General features: G+C 52.3%; 1 protein-coding gene across 2 annotated transcripts in view; it reads right to left on the reverse strand.

Annotated features, from left to right (window-relative positions):
- The window catches only part of THOC2 (THO complex subunit 2), a 1,568,999-nt gene that overhangs the window by 277,567 nt on the left and 1,268,188 nt on the right, over nt 1-23,244 (reverse strand). For both annotated transcript variants that reach the window (XM_085608126.1, XM_085608125.1), the window contains exon 32: nt 2,561-2,619. In XM_085608126.1, coding sequence (XP_085464252.1) covers nt 2,561-2,619 — 59 coding nt within the window. The remainder of the gene's footprint in view (nt 1-2,560; nt 2,620-23,244) is intronic.

Consider the following 23,244-nt stretch of genomic DNA (forward strand, 5'->3'; position numbering starts at 1 on the left):
AAATCCGCTCTCCACTACGACTATGAAAGGGTCAGCATACATATTCACGCCTTAGTACCTTCTATTTGCTACATTATAAAGGGTACAGCATGAAGCACAACACCTTGAATAGACTAAACTGTAAAACCAATAAATCAGACAATACAAATCAGAATCAAGAAACCTTCAGTGGCTACCATTGGAGAGAAAAGTTAAGTTCAAGCTTGCCTGCCTTACTTCTTAAGTCCAGAGAGATCATGAATCAGTATATCTCCAGTCTAAGATGAGGCGCCAAATGTCTCAGGAGCCAGAGACTTACTCTGCCTGAAATCCAAAAGATTCAAATCTCAGCTAACTGAATCAAAATCTCTTTCTGGGGTTGCTCCAGGATTATAGAAACCTCAGCCTGAGCAGCTGAAGAAACCATCTCTTTCCAAAAGAAACCCCTTAATTACTCCCATCTCAACATTTAGATAATTATCCCACTTTCCCACCAATAGATTGAAGGACAACTTATTATCCTTCTCCACTGATAGTCTACTTCACCAGCATGCCTATCTCAATGCGTCTTGGGCTGCTACCCTTCTATGTTTCTCATATTTGTAGTCTTGAAACGTTTTTGTTTTCGCAGATTTAATGTATATTAGAAACTTAGGTCTCGTATTTTATGTTAACTTTTTAGCTCACTTACATACTCCAAGAAAGGGGCATAGATAAATAAAAATCAAATTGTTTCTGGGATTGGGCCACAGGTGGTTGTATATGGGTGCCTCCCCCTGCTGTTAAGAGGCACACATGACCCAGTTGAACAGAAGTGCAGCTATATGGTTGCCAAAAATTTGGGGAGGTGAAAAAGGCCAAACAACATACTCTCATTCGGTTGAATGACGTATTAGAAGTGAACATTGTTTAATATTGGTAGTTCCATCAGTCTTCCTAAACTGAGGCGTCAATGACTGATTAGACACTAATCAAAACTATTATAGAAACCATATGGCCACTTAAAATGGATTTTCAATAACTGATAAGCACAGTAATTCCCTTTATGCATTCTCTACTGCTTAAGGAGCTGATGCAATATTTTTAAGACTTGATTCTTCCCCACAACAGAGTCTCTGAAACCTGATTTCAGTGACTACTGATTTCAACAAATAATGTATGAACAAAGCTGTCCATTACCAAAGCTATTTTGGCATTCACCTTTCATGTAGGTCTGGGAAAAACAGTATTACCACATAGTTATATCTTATGTGCACAATAATATACTTTATTTAAAATCTTCAAAATACTGGCAATACCCTAATAAACAAAGAAGAAAACGCTAACTGATCTCAGAAACTATACACTAATCATGTAAGGCCATATTTTATGTGTTATCCAAAACTTTGGTCATTGCTATTGCCAGGAACAATATGGCACCTTAATATTGTAAAATGAAAAGCCTTAACATTTTATAAGTGAACGGAGTTAAAAATATAAAATAGTTTCAAACTATCAACCACAAGTTGAAATTGACTAAAAAAAACAGGAATAATACAGAAAACCCTTCTCTTTATTGGAATAAGCCCCCTCACGAGGAAAGTAAACAACTATCTGAACTGGCATAAAATGATCAATTTTAAAAGAGTTTGGGAGCTGCTGAAACCTAAACAGCACATAACTGACAATGCACCACAGTGCTCGAAAAGTACTAAAACACTTACAGTTTGAAAGGGTCAACGTACTGCAAATTCAAAGATTCCATGAACTTAGCTGCCTTAGAAACAAAACAAAATATGGAGCAAGGAATGGCTACCCTGGGTCTTCATTGTAGGCTACACATACGATTTGCTGGTGCTCCAGCTCCAATGGATTTTCTTGGCTGGCTGGTAGATTGGCAGCAGACACATCTGGTTGGATCCGACTGCAGATCTCAATGTGGTAGGCGCACAATGAAATACATTTTGCAGGGAAGCTTAACGGAAAGCTGCATGCTCAATGAATATATACAACTACAGGAGAATTGATCACCGAGGACACTGTTGGCAGGAGCTTCTTTCAGGATTCCTTCCCGGAAGGCACGCATCAGTATAACGATCTTCAAGCTGCTTGATGAATTCAGAGGCATCTTGTTTTTCGGACATCAGCTAGGAAATCTTCAGCAGTATCAATCTTCTTCAAAATGTTAAAAAATATGTATATTCATTCTGCCGGAATGTTTTGCTTCACAGTAGGTAGGTAACGTTGCACTCCAAAAATAATTTTTTTTGAAAACTCCAGGCACTTCTGAAACTTTTAATATTTTGCTTTCCTTTTTCAACTCAAAAATAATTTACAAAAAAAATTGAGCTAGGTCCTTGAAGCTTTACATAAATATATATATTTATATAAATATACATATATAAATTTACATGTATATTTTTTCAATTAAAAATATTGAATAAAAAATGAGTCCAAAATAAAGAACAGGGATGATTTTTCTACTGCAATAAAAACCTCCAGCCATTCCAGTGAAGTTGGCACCAAACTTGAAGGAAGACGGACACTGGCATTCCAAACAGGTGAGCATAACAGGACGCTGCCTTCCTCAGGCTATACTAACCTTTACTGTTGAGGAATGTGACGGAGAAGAATGGGTATCGAGTTTTCTGCGTTTTTGTTCTATAAAAAAAAGAAAATAAAAAAGGGTTAGCTTACTATTTTAAGCAACAGACACCAAGCTCCATTGAATAAAATACTAATAACTGCCAATTTGCTTAGAAAGGCCAACAATGGGTGTTAAAAACAATCATCGGTTACTAAGTTTTGAGGCTACTGGTTTTAATTTGAATGTTTAGTCAATTTTAGAAACTAAGCGAACTACCCCTTCCTCAAGATAAATGGAACAGGGTTATTGTACCAAATAATTACCTTCAACCTGGCTGACACAACAGCTCTCTGTTTGGAGTTAGTGTTCTGGAAGGACGAATTACTTACTTTCAGTAACACTCTTTTTGGTGGACTCTATATAAATGCAAATTCCTCACCTTCGAATATTCCCCCACATCATACTGGATCTGGATAATTCTGAGCAGCACCTTTGCGTGCCGATAGGTGGCATAGATTGGCTCCATGTTGGCGGGGTCTGAATTGGAAGTGACGAGCACGGGGCCTATAGAGGTGTCAACCAGGTGCGCCGAGATCGGGTACGTCCGTGACAATTTCCTGAACAAAAAGGCGAGGCCACGACTAAATGATGTGTGACCAGTGTACACAAACTTAACAGGCTGTAGAGTGAAGAGCCTATATCAGAGTAGGGAGAATAGGAGGGTCGGTAAGCTATCTGCAGTTAGAGCCTCTACCAAAAAAATCATTACCGAATGCAAGTAACTTCTGATAGAGACTTCTAACCTCAGATACCTCACCTTAGAATAGATACCAAAGCAATATATCCCTGTAGATGGGCCTAAGAACAGGCGCAAACCAGGAAGTCCTGGAGGAACAAATAGGCAAAATGTTGGTCTCGACGGACCAGACTGTCCAAGGAGTAGTGCTTTGTAAACATGTGGAGTGATACTAACATGGCAGCTTGGTAGTTGGCCAGGACATGTACCAAGGGCACTAACTCAGAAGTACAGACCTTGGCTATGGTGGAATAGGACCAAAAGCATTTAGGAGGCTGCTTCTTTAGCTAATGTATAGCAAATATTGATGCACAATCCATTGAGAAATGGTGCGTTTCTGCACAGCCTTGACTTTCTTCGCTCCAGCAAACCCAATGAAGAGATGAGCGTCCACCTGGTATTCTTTGGTGCAATCGATGTAAAAAGAGGGCTCCTCTTGGGTTCAGACAATGTAGCCTTTCCTCCTCTTTCGAAGGATGAGGAAGAGTGAAAAAAAGTCAGCAGCGTGATGCTTTGGCCAAGGTAAAAAGGAACAACCACATTTGACAACAAGCATTTGCAATGAAATAGGTCTCGCATTTACGCGAGTTTGAGCTATTGACATTACAAATAACAATGGTGTGAGAAAGTGCCATCTTTCTTGCATGGTATGCCCCCACTTTTTGCTGAATTGCTGAATGTACTTTGACTGCGTGTGCCCTGAACTCCTGCCAATTAGGTGCCCAGGGCCTATGTTCCTTCCCTAAACACACAAAACCCAAATTGGCAAACCCTGGCCACATGTCAGCCCCTGGTAAATGGTACCCTAGGTACCCAGGGCCTTGTGACCAGGGAAGGCCTCTAAGGGCTGCAGCACTCATTGTGCCACCCTTAGAGGCCCTGTACCCTTACACACACACACACACTGCCTTTGCAGGCTGAGTGTTTGGGTGCAAGACAAAAACAAAGTCGACATGGCACACATCCCTGTGTGCCATGCCCATCACCTACACTGCCATGGCATACATCAGCCACCCCTCTAGCTGGGTGCCTTATGCCAATGGTGTGGGCACAGGAGCAGGAGCCCTGTGCCCCTACAGTACCCAGGTCCATTCCTGAGCACTGTAAGTGCAGTGCTGCCATTTAAGAGTACATGGTGCTGAGAGCTCGTCAAACACGAACTCCACAGCAACACTGAAGATTGGGAAGTTTGGTATCAAACTTCTCAGCACATTAAACCCACACTGATGCCAGTGTGGGATTTAATGTACCAAGCACCCCAGAGGGCATCTTAGAGATGCCCCCTTAAACCTAACCTACAATCCACGTCTGCTCTGAGGCAGCCTAGGCTGCCAAACGGCAGACATGTTGCTGGACCCCTGGGTGGGAGAGCGCCTGCTATCCTGGGCCTGCAACAATGCACATCCTGGGCGAGGTGCTAAATCTTCGCCCCCAGGATGGGCAGGGGGAAGCTTCAAAGGCATGCCGCCTCTGTGAGCTTCCCCAGGCCACTGCAACCCCCCACTCTGGCGGGAAGCTTTGGCCGGAAACCTCAAATAAGGACAGGGGATGTGCCAGCCTGCCAACCCCACCCCTCAGATGGGGGAGGCGAGGTGAAGCACATCTCCGGGCTCTCGCCATCTTGAAGATGGGAAGCCCTACCCTATCAGGACTAGGCTACTGCCTCCCTCCCACAGGAGACAGGCAGGATAGGGGGTGTACCCACCCCAGGACAGGGACCCATTGGTCCCTGCCCTTCACCTACCTGTAACGCCCCTAAAGAACAAGTTACTTACCTTCGGTAACTATGTATCTGTAAGAAACATTAGTTAGATTCCTCACCTTAGAATATCCCCAGGCGTCCGGCTGGATCCGGAAAGATTTTTGTAGCAATACCCCTTGCGCGTCGCTAGGCGTCGTCTGCGGCTCCGCGTCCGTCGTTGGCGTCGTGCGCCGGAATGACGGAGAACTTAGACACCGCCCTCGCGCGCTGACGTCAGTTCTTGTACATAGCTTTCCGCGCCAGGGACGCTGAGCCATGCAAGAGACCAACACTGGTGCCAAAAAATCTAGGGCCCTGAAAGGGAGAACCTCAACCCTAGATGTCGGTTCGCAGAACGGGGAGGCTGGGTGGGTCGGTGAGGAATCTAACTAACTAATGTTTCTTACAGATGCATCGTTACCGAAGGTAAGTAACTTGTTCATCTGAAAGAAACACGTTAGTTAGATTCCTCACCTTAGAATAGATACCCCAGCAATACCAACCCCGGTGGTGGGTCTGCGAACCAAGATCACACCAGAAAGTCCTGGAGAACAGAACGGCCAAAGTGGCCATCCCTGCGGACTTGGCTGTCCAGGCAGTAATGTCTCGCAAACGTGTGCAGCGAAGCCCACGTCGCCGCCTGACAGATGTCTTACAAGGGGACTCCCCGTCCCAGTGCAGTCGTGGCCGCCGTGGCCCGAGTAGAATGGGCCCGTAGCCCAACAGGAGGAACCTTTTTCGCCAAAGAATAGCAGGTCTTAATACACAACACAACCCACCGAGAGATGGTCCGCTTGTGTACAGCTTTACCCTTCTTAGCCCTAACGTACCCAACAAAAAGTTGGTCGTCCACCCGGAACTGTCTTGTGCGGTCCAAATAAAAGGATAGCGCACGTTTTGGGTCCAGATGGTGGAGCCTCTCTTCATCTTTTGAAGGATGCGGAGGCGGAAAGAAGGTGGGCAGCGTGACAGAGAGCCCGATGGGAAAGGGAGTCACGACTTTAGGCAGGAAAGAAGGACGTGTCCGGATGAACTGAAAGGAAGGGAGGCTTGGATGACAAAGCCTGGAGCTCACCCACCCGCCTAGCGGAGGCGATTGCTACCAAGCAAGTAGTTTTCAAAGTCAAAAGACGGATGGGACAGTTATGAAGGGGCTCAAAAGGAGCGCACATCAGAAAAGTGAGAACAAGGTTCAAGTCCCACTGAGGCATTACGAAAGGAACAGGAGGGTACATATGAGTAATGCCCTTGAGAAAGCGTGAAACAACAGGGGACTTGAAAAGAGAAGGCTGATCAGGAAGCCGAAGGAAGGCAGAGATAGCAGCAAGATAACCTTTCAAGGTGCCCAGAGCAGAGCCCTGCTGGGCCAAAGAAAGAAGAAAGAGGAGAACCTCAGAAAGAGGGGCAGAGAGGGGATGCACAGCCTTTGCTGTGCACCATGCCACAAATTTGTTCCACCGGCAGGCGTATACCGCCTTTGTGGAGGGACGCCTGGCTGCCAGAATGACATCACAGACTTTAGGAGGCAAGTCAAATGGCATCAACTGCCGCCGCTCAATCTCCACGCATGCAGGTGGAGGCTGGACAGGTTCGGGTGGAGGACCGTCCCCTGCTGCTGCGACAGAAGATCCTCCTGAAGAGGCAATCGTATCGGGGGATCGATCGACATACTGAGTAGCTCGGGATACCAGTACCTTTGTGCCCAATCCGGAGCCACCAAGATGACTTGGGCCCGGTCGCGCCTGATCTTCTTCAGCACTCTGGGCAGAAGTGGTAAAGGCGGAAAGGCGTACAACAGACTGCAACTCCACACGCGGCGAAAAGCGTCGCAGAGCGAGTGCCGCCTTGGAAACTCCAACGCGCAGAACTGCTGACATTGTGCGTACTCTTCGGTGGCGAATAGATCTAACCAAGGCTCTCCCCACTGCAGAAACAGACCTTGCGCCACGTCCAAGTTCAGACGCCATTCGTGATCCATCATGCACTGGCGGCTGAGTTCGTCCGCTCTGGCGTTCAGAGAGCCCGCCAGATGTTGAACCACTAGGGTGATGCCCTGGTGTTCCAGCCATGTCCAGAGGCGCAGGGCCTCCTGACAAAGGGTCCACGACCTCACCCCGCCCTGTTTGTTGCAATACCACATGGCGGTGGTGTTGTCTGTGAACACCTGCACGACACTTCCCCGGACAGAGGGAAGGAAGGCTTTCAGTGCAAGTCGGATCGCCCTCAGCTCCAAAAGATTGATGTGGAGCAGAGTCTCCGCCGGAGACCAGAGTCCTCTGATCTCCGCCTCTCCCATATGGCCCCCCCATCCCAGGAGGGACGCATCCGTCACTACCATGTGCTCCGGTTGGGGAAGGGAGCGGGATCTGCCGCTGACCCAATCGCGATTCGTGAGCCACCACTGCAGTTGTTTCGCAGTGCCCTCTGAGATCAAGACGTGGTCGGACAGGTTGCCTCGATGCTGGGCCCACTGAAACTTCAGGTCCCACTGCAGAGCCCGCATCCGCCATCTGGCGTAAGGTACTAACAGGATGCAGGAGGCCATCAGCCCCAGAAGCCACAGCACCAACCTGACCGAAATCCAGGACAGAGGCCGGAAGATGGGAATCAGGGCTCGAATGTCCAGGACCCGCTGTTCCGGCGGATAGACCCGGAACTGCGCCGAATTGAGAACCGCCCCTATGAAAAGGAGCTTTTGGGAGGGACTCAGGTGCGACTTCGGCACATTGATGGAGAAGCCCAGCGAATGCAGGAGGTCTGCTGTAGTCTGGAGGTGGGAGACGACTTGCTGGGGCGAGCCCGCCTTCAACAGCTAGTCGTCGAGATAGGGGAAGACTGGGATCCCTGATCTGCGCAGATGAGCTGCGACCACCGCCATCACTTTTGTGAACACCCGAGGGGCACTGGTGAGGCCGAAGGGGAGCACGGTGAACTGAAAGTGCTCCTGACCCACCGTAAACCGCAGGTAACGCCGGTGGGCCGGCAGGACGGGGATGTGGAAATAAGCGTCCTGCAAGTCCAACGCTACCATCCAGTCTCCAGGGTCTAGGGCAGCAAGAACCTGAGCCAAAGTGAGCATCTTGAACCGTTCCTTCCGGAGGAAGGCGTTCACGCTTTTGAGATCCAAGATCGGGCGTAGGCCCCCTTTGCCCTTCTTGGGAACCAGAAAGTAGTGGGAATAGCAACCACGACCTACTTCTGGACCAGGAACGCGCTCGACGGGCTCTTTGGCCAAGAGGGCCGAAACCTCCTCCCGGAGATGATGCAAATGATCCCCCGACATACGGTGGTTCTGCGGTGGCATGGCTGGAGGGGTCGTCTCGAAGGGGAGGGAGTAGCCCCTTCGGACGATTTGCAGCACCCACCTGTCCGAAGTGATGGAGCGCCAGTGGAGCAGGTGATGGCGAACTCTGTCCCCCACTGGCGTTGAATGGGCCTGAAAGCTTCGACTAGGAGGGCTTTGAGGCGGATGCTGCCGGGGTGGATGTGGACTGACCGGCACGTTGTCCTCCAGAACCGCCTCGGCGGAAACCACGTCCGCGACCGCGTGCAGGTTGGTTCTGCGGCCAGTGGCTGGGCAGACGTGAGGAGGCGCCACTTCCTTGGCCACGAAAGGGGCGAAAGGCGGAAGTTTGCGGCCGCTGGGCCGAAAGACCCAAGTACTTGGCCGTGGCCCGGGAGTCCTTGAACCGGGCCAGCGCACTGTCCGCCTTCTCGTCAAAAAGGCGAGTGCCATCGAAGGCCATGTCCATGAGGGAGCTTTGGACATCCCCTGAAAACGACGTGGACCTCAGCCAGGCGTGACGCTGAAGCGCCACCGTGGTGGAAATTGCCCGACCCAGTCCACATCTAATGGCGTGCCGCGCTGCATCTCGCCCGTTAGCAAGTGCTTGGGTGAGTCGCTTCCGGGCCTCCTCTGGGCACAAGGGCAGCACGTCCTCCACCGCATCCCACAGCGAGTGGGAGTAACGGTCCAAAAGGCAAGCGGTATTTAAAGACCGCAGTCCCAAACTCAGGGACGAGAACAGTTTCTTCCCAAACTGCTCCAACCTCTTGGATTCCCTATCCGGAGGAACGGACGGGAAGCAGGATTGGGAGGTTGAGGCCTGGATAACCAGGCTCTCGGGGTGGGGTGGTGGGAGAGGAATGTGGGGTCGCCCGGAGCAGGGCGGTGGCGCCGGGCAACGTTCCTGTCCAAAGGAGGGACTGTGGAGGGCTTGGACCAAGTGCCCTGAAGAACGTCAATGAGGGCCTCATTAAACTGCAGCAGAGGCTCAGTGGAGCTTGCTGTCGGTTGAAGGACCTCGGTGAGGACGTTAGTCCTCACAGCCACAGCAGGCAACTCGAGCCCCAGGGCTTCGGCTGCCTTGCGCAGCACCACAGAAAAGGCTGCACCTTCCTCCGAGGCCACAGTCGGAGGAGAGATGAATCCAGCGTCTGGAGAGGTATCCAAACCGCTGGCGTCCCCCAATTCCTCTGCCCAGTCCTGAGACAATTGGGCCTGTTCGGCCAGAGGGTCCTGAGACCCCTCCCAGTCGCCCTCATCATCCGATTCCTGGTAGACAGGAGGAATGATCGGAGCCGGACGGTGGATGAAGCGGTCACCCATCAGCGCCGGTAACGGCGTCGGACGGCGCCGTGTCCGGAATAGGGCTAAACTGAGGCTCGACGCCGTGCGGGGACGGCGTCGGGGCCGAACCGGTATCGGCGCCGGCGGAGGAGGCGTCGTGAGGTCGACCTGCGCCGGCAGAGATCCAGGCCTGGATCCCTCGGGGACCTGCGGCGTCGGGGCCGGAGCCCGCGCCGGAGCCGCCGGCACGCGAGGTCGCCCAGTCAACCCTGCGGGGCCCGAAGGCACGCCGGCAGGCGTCGACGGCGGAGCCAGACTCCTCATGGCCGAGAGGAAGGCACTGACCTCCGCCGGAGTCACGTTAGTCCCAGGGACCGGAGGGTATGGGGACAAGCGCGGCTCCTGCGGCCCCGACAGAGCCGCGGGGGTGGAACCACCCAGACCCTCGGCCGGGTCGAGCGACCGGCGAGGGGAGTCCTATGAGCGAGGACGCCGCTTGGACTTCTTGGAATGTTTGGAGTGACGGGACTTACCCGAAGATCCCGACGAGCGATGTCGATGGCTGCGGCTCCGCGAACGGTCCTTGGACCTCCTCCTGGACCGGGACTGAGAGCGACGCGGAGCCGAGTGTCGAAGCTCGAGTAGCTTACGGGACCGCTCCCGCCTAGCCTTCGACGTCAAGGCCTGACAGTCGGGGCACGACTCCGCGTCATGGTCAGCCCCCAGGCAGTACAGGCACCGGCGATGGTGATCCGTTACCGACATCAGTCGGTGACAGGCGTCACAATGCTTGAATCCAGGCATCCTACCGGCACCAGATGTCGAGTCGAGTAACCAAAAGAGGTCAAAAAGTTAGTCAAAAAGTGACTAGGGGTAAGCTCTTCCCGGATCGGCGCTTACTGGCGCGGAAAAAAGAAGAACTGACGTCAGCGAGCGAGGTCGGCGTCTAAGTACTCCGACGACGTCATTCCGGCGCACGACGCCAACGACTGATGCGGAGCCGCAGACTACGCCTTGCGACGCGCAAGGGGTATTGCTAAAAAAATCTTTCCGGATCCAGCCTGACGCCTGGGGATATTCTAAGGTGAGGAATCTAACGTGTTTCTTTCAGATTCTAGTATTTAGGGGCACCCCGAACCTTCCTTCCCCAGATTCCAGATTCCGAAATACAAAGAAGAGCAAGAAGAAAGAAGACATGCCCTGCAGCTGCTAAGAAGAGGAAGACACCAACTGCTTTGGCCCCAGCCCTACCGGCCTGTCGACCCTCGAACCTGCTCCTGCTCCAACCCGGCATCTCTTGTGGCCAGCAACCTCACAAACCCCGGAGGACCTGGCTACCTTTTGGCTCTAAGCCCCTGGGACTCCCATGAGTAGAGGCTCTACTCAAAACCTACTTCTAATCCCTGGCAGCAGCCCAGAACCGCAAACCCAGCACACTCTGCACCAGCCAAGCCTGGCCAGTGCCGCAGTGAACAAAGACCACGAGGACGACCCCACGGCGACTGTGACCCCGAGTCCAGCACTCAAGGACCTCTCTCGACACTCCTGAAGAAGCCTGCAGCCTCAGAACAAGGTGCCCCACCTTACCGCGATCAACAGAGGGTAAGATTTCCCGACACCAAAAGGCACCCCAGCACGCGGCGCCCCGCGGCCCCTTGTGCCCAATCCCGGGGTTCCTACTTATCCTCCAACTACCCAACTTACCTCTCGAAGTGGTGGTGGCACCTGAAGAATCCTCGTCCCCGAGCTGGCAGTCTTTTTCTAAACCGGAGATTTCCCATTGAAATCAATTGTGCGCCCGAAGGCTCAAAAGCACCCTGCACCCATCTGCTCGAGTGGCCCTGGCAGTGCAACCTCTACACCTACCTACTTCCCCACTTGCCCTGAGTAAGTGACCAGGAGCCCAGCTCCCACAGCCGCGTGGCTTGCTAGTCAGCAGTCACCAACCAAGGCCCTCCTATCCCTCATAGGATAACATTGGGCCTAATTCTCTCAGCACCCGGCCGCCCTAGAGTCGCTGAGGGTGAACAAATGTACCTACCTGACCCTGGGGGACCCTTGAGTCTATGCCCAGAACCTCAACTCTGCCAGTCGAGTACTTACCTGTAAACCGATAACTCTATTTTCTTCATAGGATAACATTGACTGGCTTTTTCCTGAAATTTCTTCTAAGTGTGGACTTTTCAAATCTTAAAATGTTCACCAAAAATCAGCCGAATAACGAAAACGAAAATACTCACCTGCTCATCTTAGGTGAGCTTCCAGTGCTGGTTCTTGGTGCCCAGCACTGACTCTGAAAAATACTTACAACCGTACTTACCAGTAACCCAATTTTCTTCCATAGGAAATCATTGGCTGTTTTTCTGTGAAATTTCTTCTAAGTGTCAATTTCTGCAATCTTTAAATATTCTTTAAAAATCGTATAATATCTGAAAACGTAATTACTTACCTGTTTTGGATAAAGGTCCCAGTACTGAGTTTAGGCACCCAGTCCTGGATTACAAAAGTAACGAGAACATGCTGTACCTGCTAAATATTGTTTAAAAATCATCACAGTAATTAAGTCGACTTTCATCACTTGATTCGAAGTACTGACCCAGGACTGAATCTAGGATCCAGTCCTGGAATTCCAAAAGTAATCCTAAAAGTAATCTGTTGCAAATAACTTGAAATTTCCATTGAGCTTAATGCATTGTTGTGTTTAAAATAGAGTTGCCTATTGCAACCACTTGCAACGGTTTACAAAAGTCAATTGCATATTGCAAAAGTATTTATATAAGGCATCTCATTCTGAGAAAGTATATTTTAAATCCAATTGTTGGTTCTAAAATAAAACAAGCATATATTTTTTATATATAAACCATTGGCCTAGATTTCAGTTATTGAGTGTGTGAGACCATTTGCTGACTGAGTTTGCAAAACAAATGCTTTACACTGTCCTCTGATACTGCCTTACTGCTCGACCAAGCTACCACTTGAGAGAGTAAGGTTATATCTAACTTTAGCCTCTGTCAAAACCTTGGGGACTGTGGACTCTGTATACCCTGTACCTATTAAGGAACAGTATATACAGAGCCACTTTCTCACAAATGGCTTTTATTTTTGTTTCCGTTTTTAAAACAGAAATAAAAGGCAATGTCATTTACAATGCCAATAGCTTAAACTCCTGTAAATGCGAGACCTATTGCACTGAAAATGCTTGTTAAAGATTGGGACTATGGAGGAGCCTAGCGCCGGACCAAGATGGCCGCGTGAGCTTTGAGCTCCCGAGACCCACGCGCCCTCCGTCGATTATCCTGTCTTCAATCCTGTATTATATGCACGGCATCTTGCAGATGACTCGTTATGGAGGCGATTGATGCCGCCCGAGCTCAGATCGCCCACCGGGAACCGGAGTTGTGCACGGCGGAAGTTTGAGGCCTGTCTCCGAGGGATGCCAGGGGCTGGCGTTGGCAGGATGCCCGACCTCTAATGGAACAACAGCGGCCAGGCAAGGTGTGAACTGTCGGACGGAAGATCCCGTCCTTTCACTTTCTCGCCCTTTGTCTGCCTTGGCCTGGGAGTGCTCTCGCCTGCTTCATTATCCTCTGGACGCTCTGCGCCCTACCCAGGCGGGCTATTGCAGTACTGACTTCTCCTGCTCCCTCTACCTGAGAGAGGGCCGTCTTTTGGCACCGGACTGCTTGGAGCCAGACATGTCGGGTAAACCAGAGGTGGATCGTCTGAAACCCAAGGCTACCAGGCGGGGAGCTTATACTCAAGCTAATAACATGGACCGGTATGCCCAGCAGAAGGGGTCGCCCGGTGGATCGAGCCAGTCGATGGACGGACAGAAGACTGCCTCACCCCCGTCCTCGGAGCTCTCGTTGCAGGACGTCATGGGCGCACTCGAAGGGATGCAGGCCTCGATTGGGAGACAGTTTGATGCCCTGGCGCATAAAGTGGATACCATCTTGGTGGACGTTAACCTGATCCGCGCGGACTTGGGCAAAACCAATGAACGGGTAAAAACCCTTGATCTTAAGACCACGGGCCTCGCTGACGATGTCTCGGAACTTCAGACTGAGGTTCGTAAGCTGCGGGCCGAGAGTGACCTCTCCGCCCGTCGGTTCGAGGACTTCGAGAGCCGGGCCAGGCGCAACAACGTGCGCATTATCGGGGTCCCGGAATCCTCGGACGAGGTTTCTGTGGACCTTCTCGTGGAGGACTTGGTGCTTAATCATCTGAAGCCTAAGGGCCTTGGGAAGTTCTTCGCAGTTGAGCGAGCCCACAGAGTGTCAGGCGGGAGGCCCAGGGTGGGAGCTCCACCGAGACCGATTGTCGCCAGGCTCTTTCACTTCCGAGATCGGGACGCTATCCTGCAAGCATCTCGGGTGACGGGCCCGGTCCCTTTTCAGAACGCGGCGGTGAGTTTCTATCCTGACTTCACCCAGCTGGTGCAAAAGCAAAGGCTGAGCTTCCTGGGGGTGAAGAGACGGCTTCGGGAGAGGGACCTGAAGTATGCCATGCTTTTCCCTGCCAGATTACGGGTGGTGTATGAAGACCGAACTTTCTTCTTTGAGTCGCCTGCTATGGCCGGTGAATGGCTGGACGCTTTGCCCCGACGACGAACTGGTGAGGATGCCGCCAGACGGGGACAGTGGCCGGGATGAGCAGGGTTGATGCCTTTGGAGCCGGACTGACTTGATTTGGTTCCGGATGAGGACTTGAACCGATTGCAGTACAATACGGAGGGTTGCGGGAGGACGATGGGAGCTCTTTCCTCCCTCAGGGTACTTTTTGTAGATTTGGGTATTGGTAGGGCGACAGGCACACTGCAAGTTGGGGGGGCTTTGTAAGCTGCAGCAGGGGTGCAGGGTGGGGGGATAGTTGGGATTTTGGGTTTGTTGTTGGGGGGTTTGTTTTTGCAAGGCGCAGTACTCATTGTCAGGATTATTCCGTGGTGGCTCTTCGGGTGGGGGGTGGGTCTCTTGTGGTGTGGGGATGGGGGGTAGGGGTTTAAACGTTTTTAGCTGGAATGTTAATGGTTTGGGGGATCGCATTAAGCGGGGGATAGTCCTGCAGTTCTTGAAACGGTCTTTGCCGGATGTCGTCCTACTGCAGGAGACACACCTTATAGGTAATACTTGCCATGCTCTTAATAGGAAAGGTTACAAATTCATAGCTCACTCGGGATTCTCCTCTGGATCCAGGGGTGTGGGCATCCTAGTTAGAGCTTCACTACCGTTTGAGGTGAACTCCACCATTGTTGATGATAGGGGGAGGTTTGTGGCGGTGGCGGGGAGGTGGGAAGGCAGAACTTTGGTTTTGGTTTCGGTCTATGTCCCTCCTGCCCTGCAGGCCTCCACGTTCACAGATCTGGGTAGGGCCTTGTTGGACCTCCCGGAGGGTATGTTAGTGGTGGGGGGCGATTTCAATGCTGTCGGCTCTGGGCTGCTGGATAGGTACCCGCCCAGGGATACCGGGGGGGCTCAGAAGTGGCTTCCAGACTTCCTAGACACACTCGGCCTGGTAGACTGCTGGAGGCTCCGACACCCCACACAGAGCCAATACACCTTCCACTCCGGGGCGCATGGTAGCCTCTCTAGGATAGATTACCTGCTTACCCTGGCTGCGCATGCCTCGTTGGTATCTGAGGCCAGGCATATGGCGCGGGGCATATCGGATCATTCGCCAGTGTGGGTTCGGCTGGATGTCGGGCGCGAGGGAGGGGGCAGGGTTGCTCCTATAAACCCCTGGTACTTTCGGGACCCCAAGATGCGCAGTGCGCTGTTGAAGACAGTTGATCACTTTTTTAAGGACAACCAGGGGTCTGTTGACTCGGCCGTGTCGTTGTGGGAAGCATTTAAGACTGTGCTGAGGGGAGAGGCCCTCTCCCTGGTAGTGGCGGCCAAGCGGCGGAGAGATGGCGAGGTTATGCAGGTTGAGGAGGAGATCGCGGCTTTAGAGGTGGCCTTGGAGGAGGAGGTTACAGAGGCCTCACTGCATGAGCTGAGCCTGAAGCAAGCCGAATATAAGGACCTGGTGACTAATGCCGCCAAGACCCTCAGTAGGGAACAGCAGGGCCGCTTGTATGATGTTGGGGATAAGGCCGGGAAGCTCCTAGCTTGGCTGGACAAAAAAGAACGGGTTAATAGAGTAGTGCCGGAACTGACGAGAGAGGGGCGAGAGGTAGTTGTTGACCCTGAGGGGATAGTACAGTGTTTTTCGGATTATTTCAGTATGGTTTATGCCGCAGTTTCGGATAGGCCGACCGAGGACTCGCTTGACCTCCTGCGGGACATTGATCTGCCCTGCCTGTCTGACGTAGATAGGGACGACCTCGATGGAGACATAACGGTCGATGAGGTGGCGGGTGCCATCCGTGCGCTGAACTCGGGTAAGGCCTCAGGCCCTAATGGTTTGCCGATCGACTTGTATAAGCTGTTCCCGGATAGGGTCGCCCCTCACCTGCGCGCCATGTTTGTGGAGGCGCGGGGGGGAGGGTCCCTTCCGTTGGACCAGAGACTGGCGACGATTGTTGTAATACACAAGGAGGGTAAACCCCGAGATAAGTGTTCCTCCTATCGGCCAATATCACTCCTTAATGCGGAGCCGAAAATTCTGGCTAAAATTCTGGCAGGCCGCTTGGTCAGGGTGCTCGGAGACTTGATCCATCCGGATCAATCCGGCTTTATCCCGCACCGTAACACCGCGTTGAACCTTCGGCGCCTCCATGGAGTGATTGCCAGGGCGGGCACGATCCGAGAACCAGCTATTGTGGCATCTCTTGATGCCACGATGGCTTTTGATACGGTGGAATGGGCATATCTGTGGGCAGTGCTTGCCAAGTTCGGTTTTGGCCCTGGTTTTTTGAGCTGGGTGAGGTTGCTGTATGAGGGTCCCCTTGCGAGTGTTGTAGTAAACGGGCGGGCGTCGACTCCGTTCCAGCTTGGGAGGGGAACTCGGCAGGGATGCCCCTTGTCGCCTTTGTTGTTCGCCCTTGCCCTCGAGCCGCTGGCGGCGTGGATACGCTGGCATCCGGATATACGTGGACTTAGGTGGTCGCCCGAGCACGAGGACCGTATATCGCTCTATGCCGATGACATCCTGTTATATCTCGCCTCGCCCAAGAACTCGCTTATAGTGGTTTGTGACGTTCTGACGTCCTTTGGTAGGAACTCGGGTCTCGTCATCAATTGGAGTAAATCGTATTTGTATGTTCTGAGCGGCGAGGTTCCGCCTGTCCCGTGAACGTGCTCGATCCAGATTGCCCAGCAGGGCTTTGTGTACCTGGGGATCTTTATCTCCACTGACTCCACCCTGCGGTATGAGAGAAACCTGCTCCCCCCATTGGCGCGCTTGAGGCGGGATGTTGCGGGCTGGCGGAAGCTGCCGCTCTCCCTCGTTGGGCGCGCCGCTTTGTTTAAAATGATGTCTCTCCCCCGGTTCCTCTATGCTTTGCAGAATACCCTTGATTGGGTACCGGCCAGTTACTTTCGGGAGGTTGAAAGCCTCCAACGATCATTGCTGTCGGATGGTAGGCCGCGCATAGCGATTGCTAAGTTGACGCTTCCGTGGTACGACGGGGGTATTGCGCTTCCGGACATTCAACGCTATTATTGGGCCACCCAGTTGAGCGCGATTAATCATGGTTTCTATGGTCCGGCTCTAAGCCCCGGTTATGCCATGGACCGATGGTTGCTGCGCGGCGGTAATTATCATAGAGCGCTGTACTCTCGGGCGCTGGACTCGTCCCTCACGGGGCCCACGGGGGTGGCGGTGCGCGTGTGGAGGTTGGCGACTGACTCGTTGGGCTGGAAGGATAGGCTCACCCTAGCTACCCCGTTGTTTGAATCTGACAGATTGGGGAAGCTCTGGCATACGAAAGGTTTTGATAAATGGGACTTGATTGGAATCTCCAGGGTTGGAGATTTGCTGAGTAAGGGGAGGGTGAAGTCCTTTGAAGAGCTGCAGCAGGAGTATGAGTTGGGGAAATCCGAGTTCTTCCGCTACGTTCAAGTGCGTCATGCCCTGCGATCAGTTCTCGTAGACGGAGAGAAGGTGCCTGAGTCCTCTCCATTGGAGGATCGGATCCTCGACGGCCATATGCCGGAGAGTACGATTTCTCTCATATATAAGAAATTGATAAACGTTCGGGCGGACCTGCTGAGGGACCAGTGGACTAGGGACGGGCTCGAACTGGATGACGAGGATTGGCAGTCTGCGGTCTCCTCTCCTAAGGAGGTCGCGATCCCATCACGACTGAGGCTGGTGCAGCTCAAAATACTCCACAGAACCTATGTCACGGGGCCTAGGCTGGTTCGTATGGGATTCTCGGAGGAGGGTTTATGTAGGAGGGGATGCGGGATGGTGGGTACCTTTATGCATATCATTTGGGAATGTGGCGTTATCAGGGAATTCTGGAGGAGAGTCCATACGGTGATGGGGGAGGTGACGGGCATTGTTATGCAGCCGGAGGCACGGTGCTGTCTCCTGAATGTTTGGGGACCTACCGATCACGATGTGGGACAGACCCAGTGGGTGACCCTGGGTAATATGGTGGCTAAGCGAGACATCGCGCGCCTGTGGGGCTCAGCGGCTCCCCCCACATTGACTGCGTGAAAAGAAAACATGGACTGGAGTATGCTGAGGGAAAAGACAGTATATTGTGCTAGAGGGCGCCCCCGGAAGTGGCATGCCATTTGGGGGAGGTGGAACCAGTATAGGGGTAGCATATGTCTTGCCCCTGATTTGGATCTCCCCGATGAACAGCTCTCTCCTTAACATTCTTTCCAGCATCTGTATATGTATCGGATTGATAATTGACTCTTTGGGCCTCTGCTTTTCCCCCCTTTTTCCTCTTAGCACAGAGTTGTGACTGTTAGACGACGGGGGTCTGCTCTCCCCTGAGGGGCAATCACCAGTGGTTTTCCAGTGTTATTCGCCTTGCTGGGGTTTTGTGTGAGTTTGTATTTATTTAAAATAGAACCTTTTTTGATTCTCCTCTATGCACTGTGGACGTTTCCTTGTTTGCTTTCCCAAAGCTGCCGAACCTCCGGGATGTCGGCTAAATAGCTGTGTCCATGTTTTCAAGAATAAAGGTTTTTAAAAAATAAAAAAAAAAAGATTGGGACTATAATGGCTCATTGCCAGGAATCTGGAAAATGCATTTACAAGCAGCGTTTATGGAGAAGAAGGGAAGATGGCAGATTGAGTCTGCCGTGGTGAGACTGCTCCTGCATCGCCATTCCTCCCGTCTGACATGGTCTGATTTGGCACAGTTCCCACCCCGCCTTTGTAGTCTGATACAGGAGTTAACACTGTGCCTTGCATACATTTCTTTTAAGGGAGAAAACAAGCATCTTCAATAAAAGGTCTATCCTTTCTGATGTGGTGGCAGTACACCAGGAGCCTTTGCAGTCATCTGCTGCAAGTCAGGGTGGCGAGGTGGCAGATCTGTCCGTCTCTGCTGTTCTATCCTCAACGGGCAGAATTCCACACCGGCAATGGCTCCACCACGGTCAAGTGCTTAGTTTGAAGGACGAGGGGCAGCTCCAGCATTTGCAACAGCTGTAATCTGTGTGCTTCAGCAGCGGTACTAGGAGAAAATGACGGGCGGCTGCGTGCTGCAGAGAAGGTGCCTGGCTCCCGGGTTGGACAACCAATTCTGAAACTCCTTCAATCAGACAATGCAGCCGGTCTCATTCATGCCTGTAGTGAGGAGCTTACCGTTTCAGTAACATCCTTTGTGGATGTGCTGCTGAATGCGGTGCAGAGTGTGGATGGAGCAACATCTCTGAAACTTCTCTTGTGACTCAGAGTTGTGGCACGTCTCGCTGAAACTTCTCTTGTGACTGAGCGTTGTGCAGTGCTCGGGACCCGGCGGGACCTTGTCCTGCTCTGTCGCTTGGCTGACAGCACCGAGACTGGGCTTGGAGGCTGCACACACACTCACTGTGAGTGAGTCAGTGGCCCCTCTCCCAGACCCAGCAGGGAACGTGCACCAGACGGGGGCTCGGTGCGGGCAGGTGGGGCCTGTGCATGTCCTCCGAGAGGGGCCTCCGCATGCAAACCTGAGCGATGTTACTCACAGGCTGGCTTCATCACTGCAAAAGAATGCAAGCTGTCTGTCTGTCCCAGAGTAGAGACACTGCACCGTCCATGCGAATCAAGCCCACACTCACTGCGTTTGAACGCACAAAGCGCCTAGCGGGCAGACTTTCAAAAAGCACTCTGTGAACAACATCCGTAGCGACACTAGTGCAATCAGAGGAATATCACGTAGAACGGAAAACACACAGAGCATACTGTATGAACACACTAAGCACAGACACCCCCTATCATATGCATGGTACGGCAAACTGAGTAAGTGTCACTCGCTCTAAATTAATTACATACATAACAAGCCTGCGATTGGTGCGCACGCGCCACAGCGAGCGATCTGTTTTCATTTATCGTGCCAGTGTCTGGGCACGATAATTGAAAACAGATGTCGGCGTGCGGGTAACAGACACCTATAGGCCATGGGCGGAGCAACGCAACCACCTTTGGCCTATTGCGTGCTGTCTTTCTAAAAAAAGACGACCGAAAACGCCAATCTCGTGGACCAAAAGGAATCGCACACGCACGAGCGTGCGCGATTCCAAGGTCCGTTTTGGAACCCTCCACAAAAGGGCTCTCGTCGGCGCGAGCAGTGCTGCGCACTGCATCGCTAGGGTCAAGCCCTACAAAGGAGGCACGAGTCCGAAGAACCAGTTTGTCCAGTGAAAGGCTGGCAAATCGTTGATGAATTGAAAGGGCCTATAGCTCACTGACCCTTCTTGCTGATGTAATGGCCACAGAGAACGCGGTTTTGAATGACAAAAGACGCAGAGGATAGCTGTGCATGGGATTGAATGGGAAACACATAAGGAAAGTGAAAGCCAGATTGAGGTCCAATTGGGGCATGACTAAGGTGGTAGGATGGAACAATTTTGCAAGCCCTTAAGAAAACATGTCACAACAGGTGACTTGAACAATGAGGACTAATATGACAACCGCAAAAAAGCTGAGATGGCAGAAAGGTAACATTTAACAGTGCCCAAAGCAGGACTTTGCTGGTTTAGCAATAGCACAAAAAGCACCTCCAACAGGGAGGCAGAAATTAGATCAGCATTGCAGGGGGAACACCAAGTCACAAACTTGTCACAATGGCAGACGTATACAGTTTTTGTTGAGCGACACAGGGATACCGAAAAAATATCACAGATGTACGAGTTACTTACCTTCGGTAACGATGTATCTGGTAGAGAAGAGTCTAGCCGCAGATTCCTTCAAGTAGAATTATCCCCAGGCATGAGACTGGATCCGGAAACTTTTTTGCCACAGCATCCCTGTGCGCCAGGGGGTGGGGCGACATCACACGACTCCGCCCAGGCGTCGTACGTGACGTTAGCGAGGTCACATAAGACCTTCTCCGGCGCGCCCATTTCAGTTTTCTTCGGAGAACTTTTACGCACCACAACGCAGAACCACCAGATAAAAAACTGTGGAAGCATGGGAACAGTGCGCGAAGAGCATAAACAATGGAAAGAAACTGTGACTAACACCACCACCAGAAGAGTGCCAACACCGCAGAACCCGAGGGCAGGGAAAGAAGAATAAGCAGTAACCTGCGCAGTCACCCTTCCAGCCTCCCATCCCTCTGCCCCGGAGACAAAGAACATGCAGAAAAGTAATGGCACACACAGTAAACCCCCCCCCCCCCCCCATCCTGAGCAAAGGAGTGGGACCAGTCCCAAAACAGACAGGGACAACAAACTTCCAAGCCACCCCAACCTAGAGAGCAACCACCCACAAGGGCAAGACATGGTCAGATGACCCTTATCAGAGGATAGCAATGGAGGGGAGGGAGGGCAGGGATAGAAAGCAACCCCCCCCCCAAACCTGGAGTAGCCAGAGCAGCAGGGCACCGGAGCACCGGAACCCCATCCTCCACAGGTGGAATGAACCGTCCCCAGACAGAACCACTCGTCAAGAACAAGGAAGGCACTCACAGGAGACACAGCCCCCTACCGGGAGGCAAGTGCCGAAGACCAACCCCAAGGTCCTCGCAGAATAGGGGAGGAAGGGCGGGCCGTGAAGGAATCTGCGGCTAGAATCATCTCTACCAGATACATCGTTACCGAAGGTAAGTAACTCGTACATCTGATAGAGACTACTAGCCGCAGACTCCTTCACGTAGAATAGATACCCTAGCAATACCCCCTGGGAAGGAGGGTCTGCAAAAGGACCCCACCAGCCAATGCAGAACAGAGGGCCCCACAGGGGACCAGATCTGTGGACCAGGTAGAACCTTGCCCCTGCCAGGCCACGGGAACCCCCACAAGCTAAACCCTACTGACCGCAAGGGGACGTAGGAGGGAAAGAAGGCTGAAGAGGCTCTTACACTCACAGAAGAGGAACCAAGGGGAAGGACAGAGAGGACGAAGCACCCCACTCCCCCACAAGGCAACATAGCTTCCGTCCATGCCAAGACAGGAAAAGCGGAAGAAGAAGAAGAAGCCTAGAGGACCCAAAGAAACAAGGGAAAGAAGGCGAACTCACTCCAGATGGAGAGCAGCCTGCCAGCCAAACAGCGGCGGCAGTCAAAGCCGCCAGAAGCAAGTAGAACAGCCCGAGGCCCCAGGAAGGCCAAGTAGGCGACACCTGGCAAGGGAGAACACAGGATCATCCCAGACCTCGGGACAGGAGCAGGGAGAGGAGGAGATGCCCGGGCACACCACTACAAGTGGCCGTGCACATGACCTCAGGAAGCAAAAACAACCTACCTAAACGCCATGGGGAACAGGACCCGAAGGCTACCAGAACCCTCTAGCAGGGCGCAACCTACATGACAGCTACCACTACCCCACATAGGGTACGTTAAGTCCCAAGATATGGGAACCCTCTTTGGAAGAACTCCCGCAGCAGAGTAAAAAACAAAAGAGCCACGGGGAAAAAAACAACCCCGCTGAACGCTTGACAAGCATCCCAAGCAAAGCAGAAGGCCCAATCTCAGGGCCAAGCCGGCGCAACAACTCCTGCAGAACCCACACACAATCAACACAAGGGCCGTCCAGCAACCAACAATGCCAAAGTCCCAAGGAAGGACGTAAACGGCCAGAAAACACACTCCAAAGAACAACCGGCCTAAGAAGGTCCAGAAGCAACCCAACACAGAAGTCACTGAGGAGGGGACGGAGGAAGAGGAGGGCAAGGCGGAGGAGGACGGAGCCCTGCCAAGAGCCTCTGGATGGCGGAGTCGGCCGGGGCTTGGAACAACAGGCTGCCATCAAATGGGAGATCAATGAGCCTCCCCCGAATATTTTCAAGTTAGACGCCGTCCTGAAGCAAAGCATGGCGACGGAGAGCAACTGAGGAAGCCATGGCCTGGCCCAGCGCCTCTGAGACGTCCGGAGCGGAGAATAAACGCCGCAAGCTTCCCGGCCATCCAATGCATGATGCCGCAAGTCCACCTGACTAGATTCCTGGGACGCTGCAGATCCCAGAGACTCAGCCGAGTCCCACAAACAGGAGGAGGCCCTAGCCAGCACACACAAGGTGTTAAGGGCCCGCAGGCGAGGCGAACA

This window comes from Triturus cristatus, chromosome 5_2 (genome assembly GCF_964204655.1).
Source record: "Triturus cristatus chromosome 5_2, aTriCri1.1, whole genome shotgun sequence".
NCBI classification, from domain to species: Eukaryota; Metazoa; Chordata; class Amphibia; order Caudata; family Salamandridae; genus Triturus; species Triturus cristatus.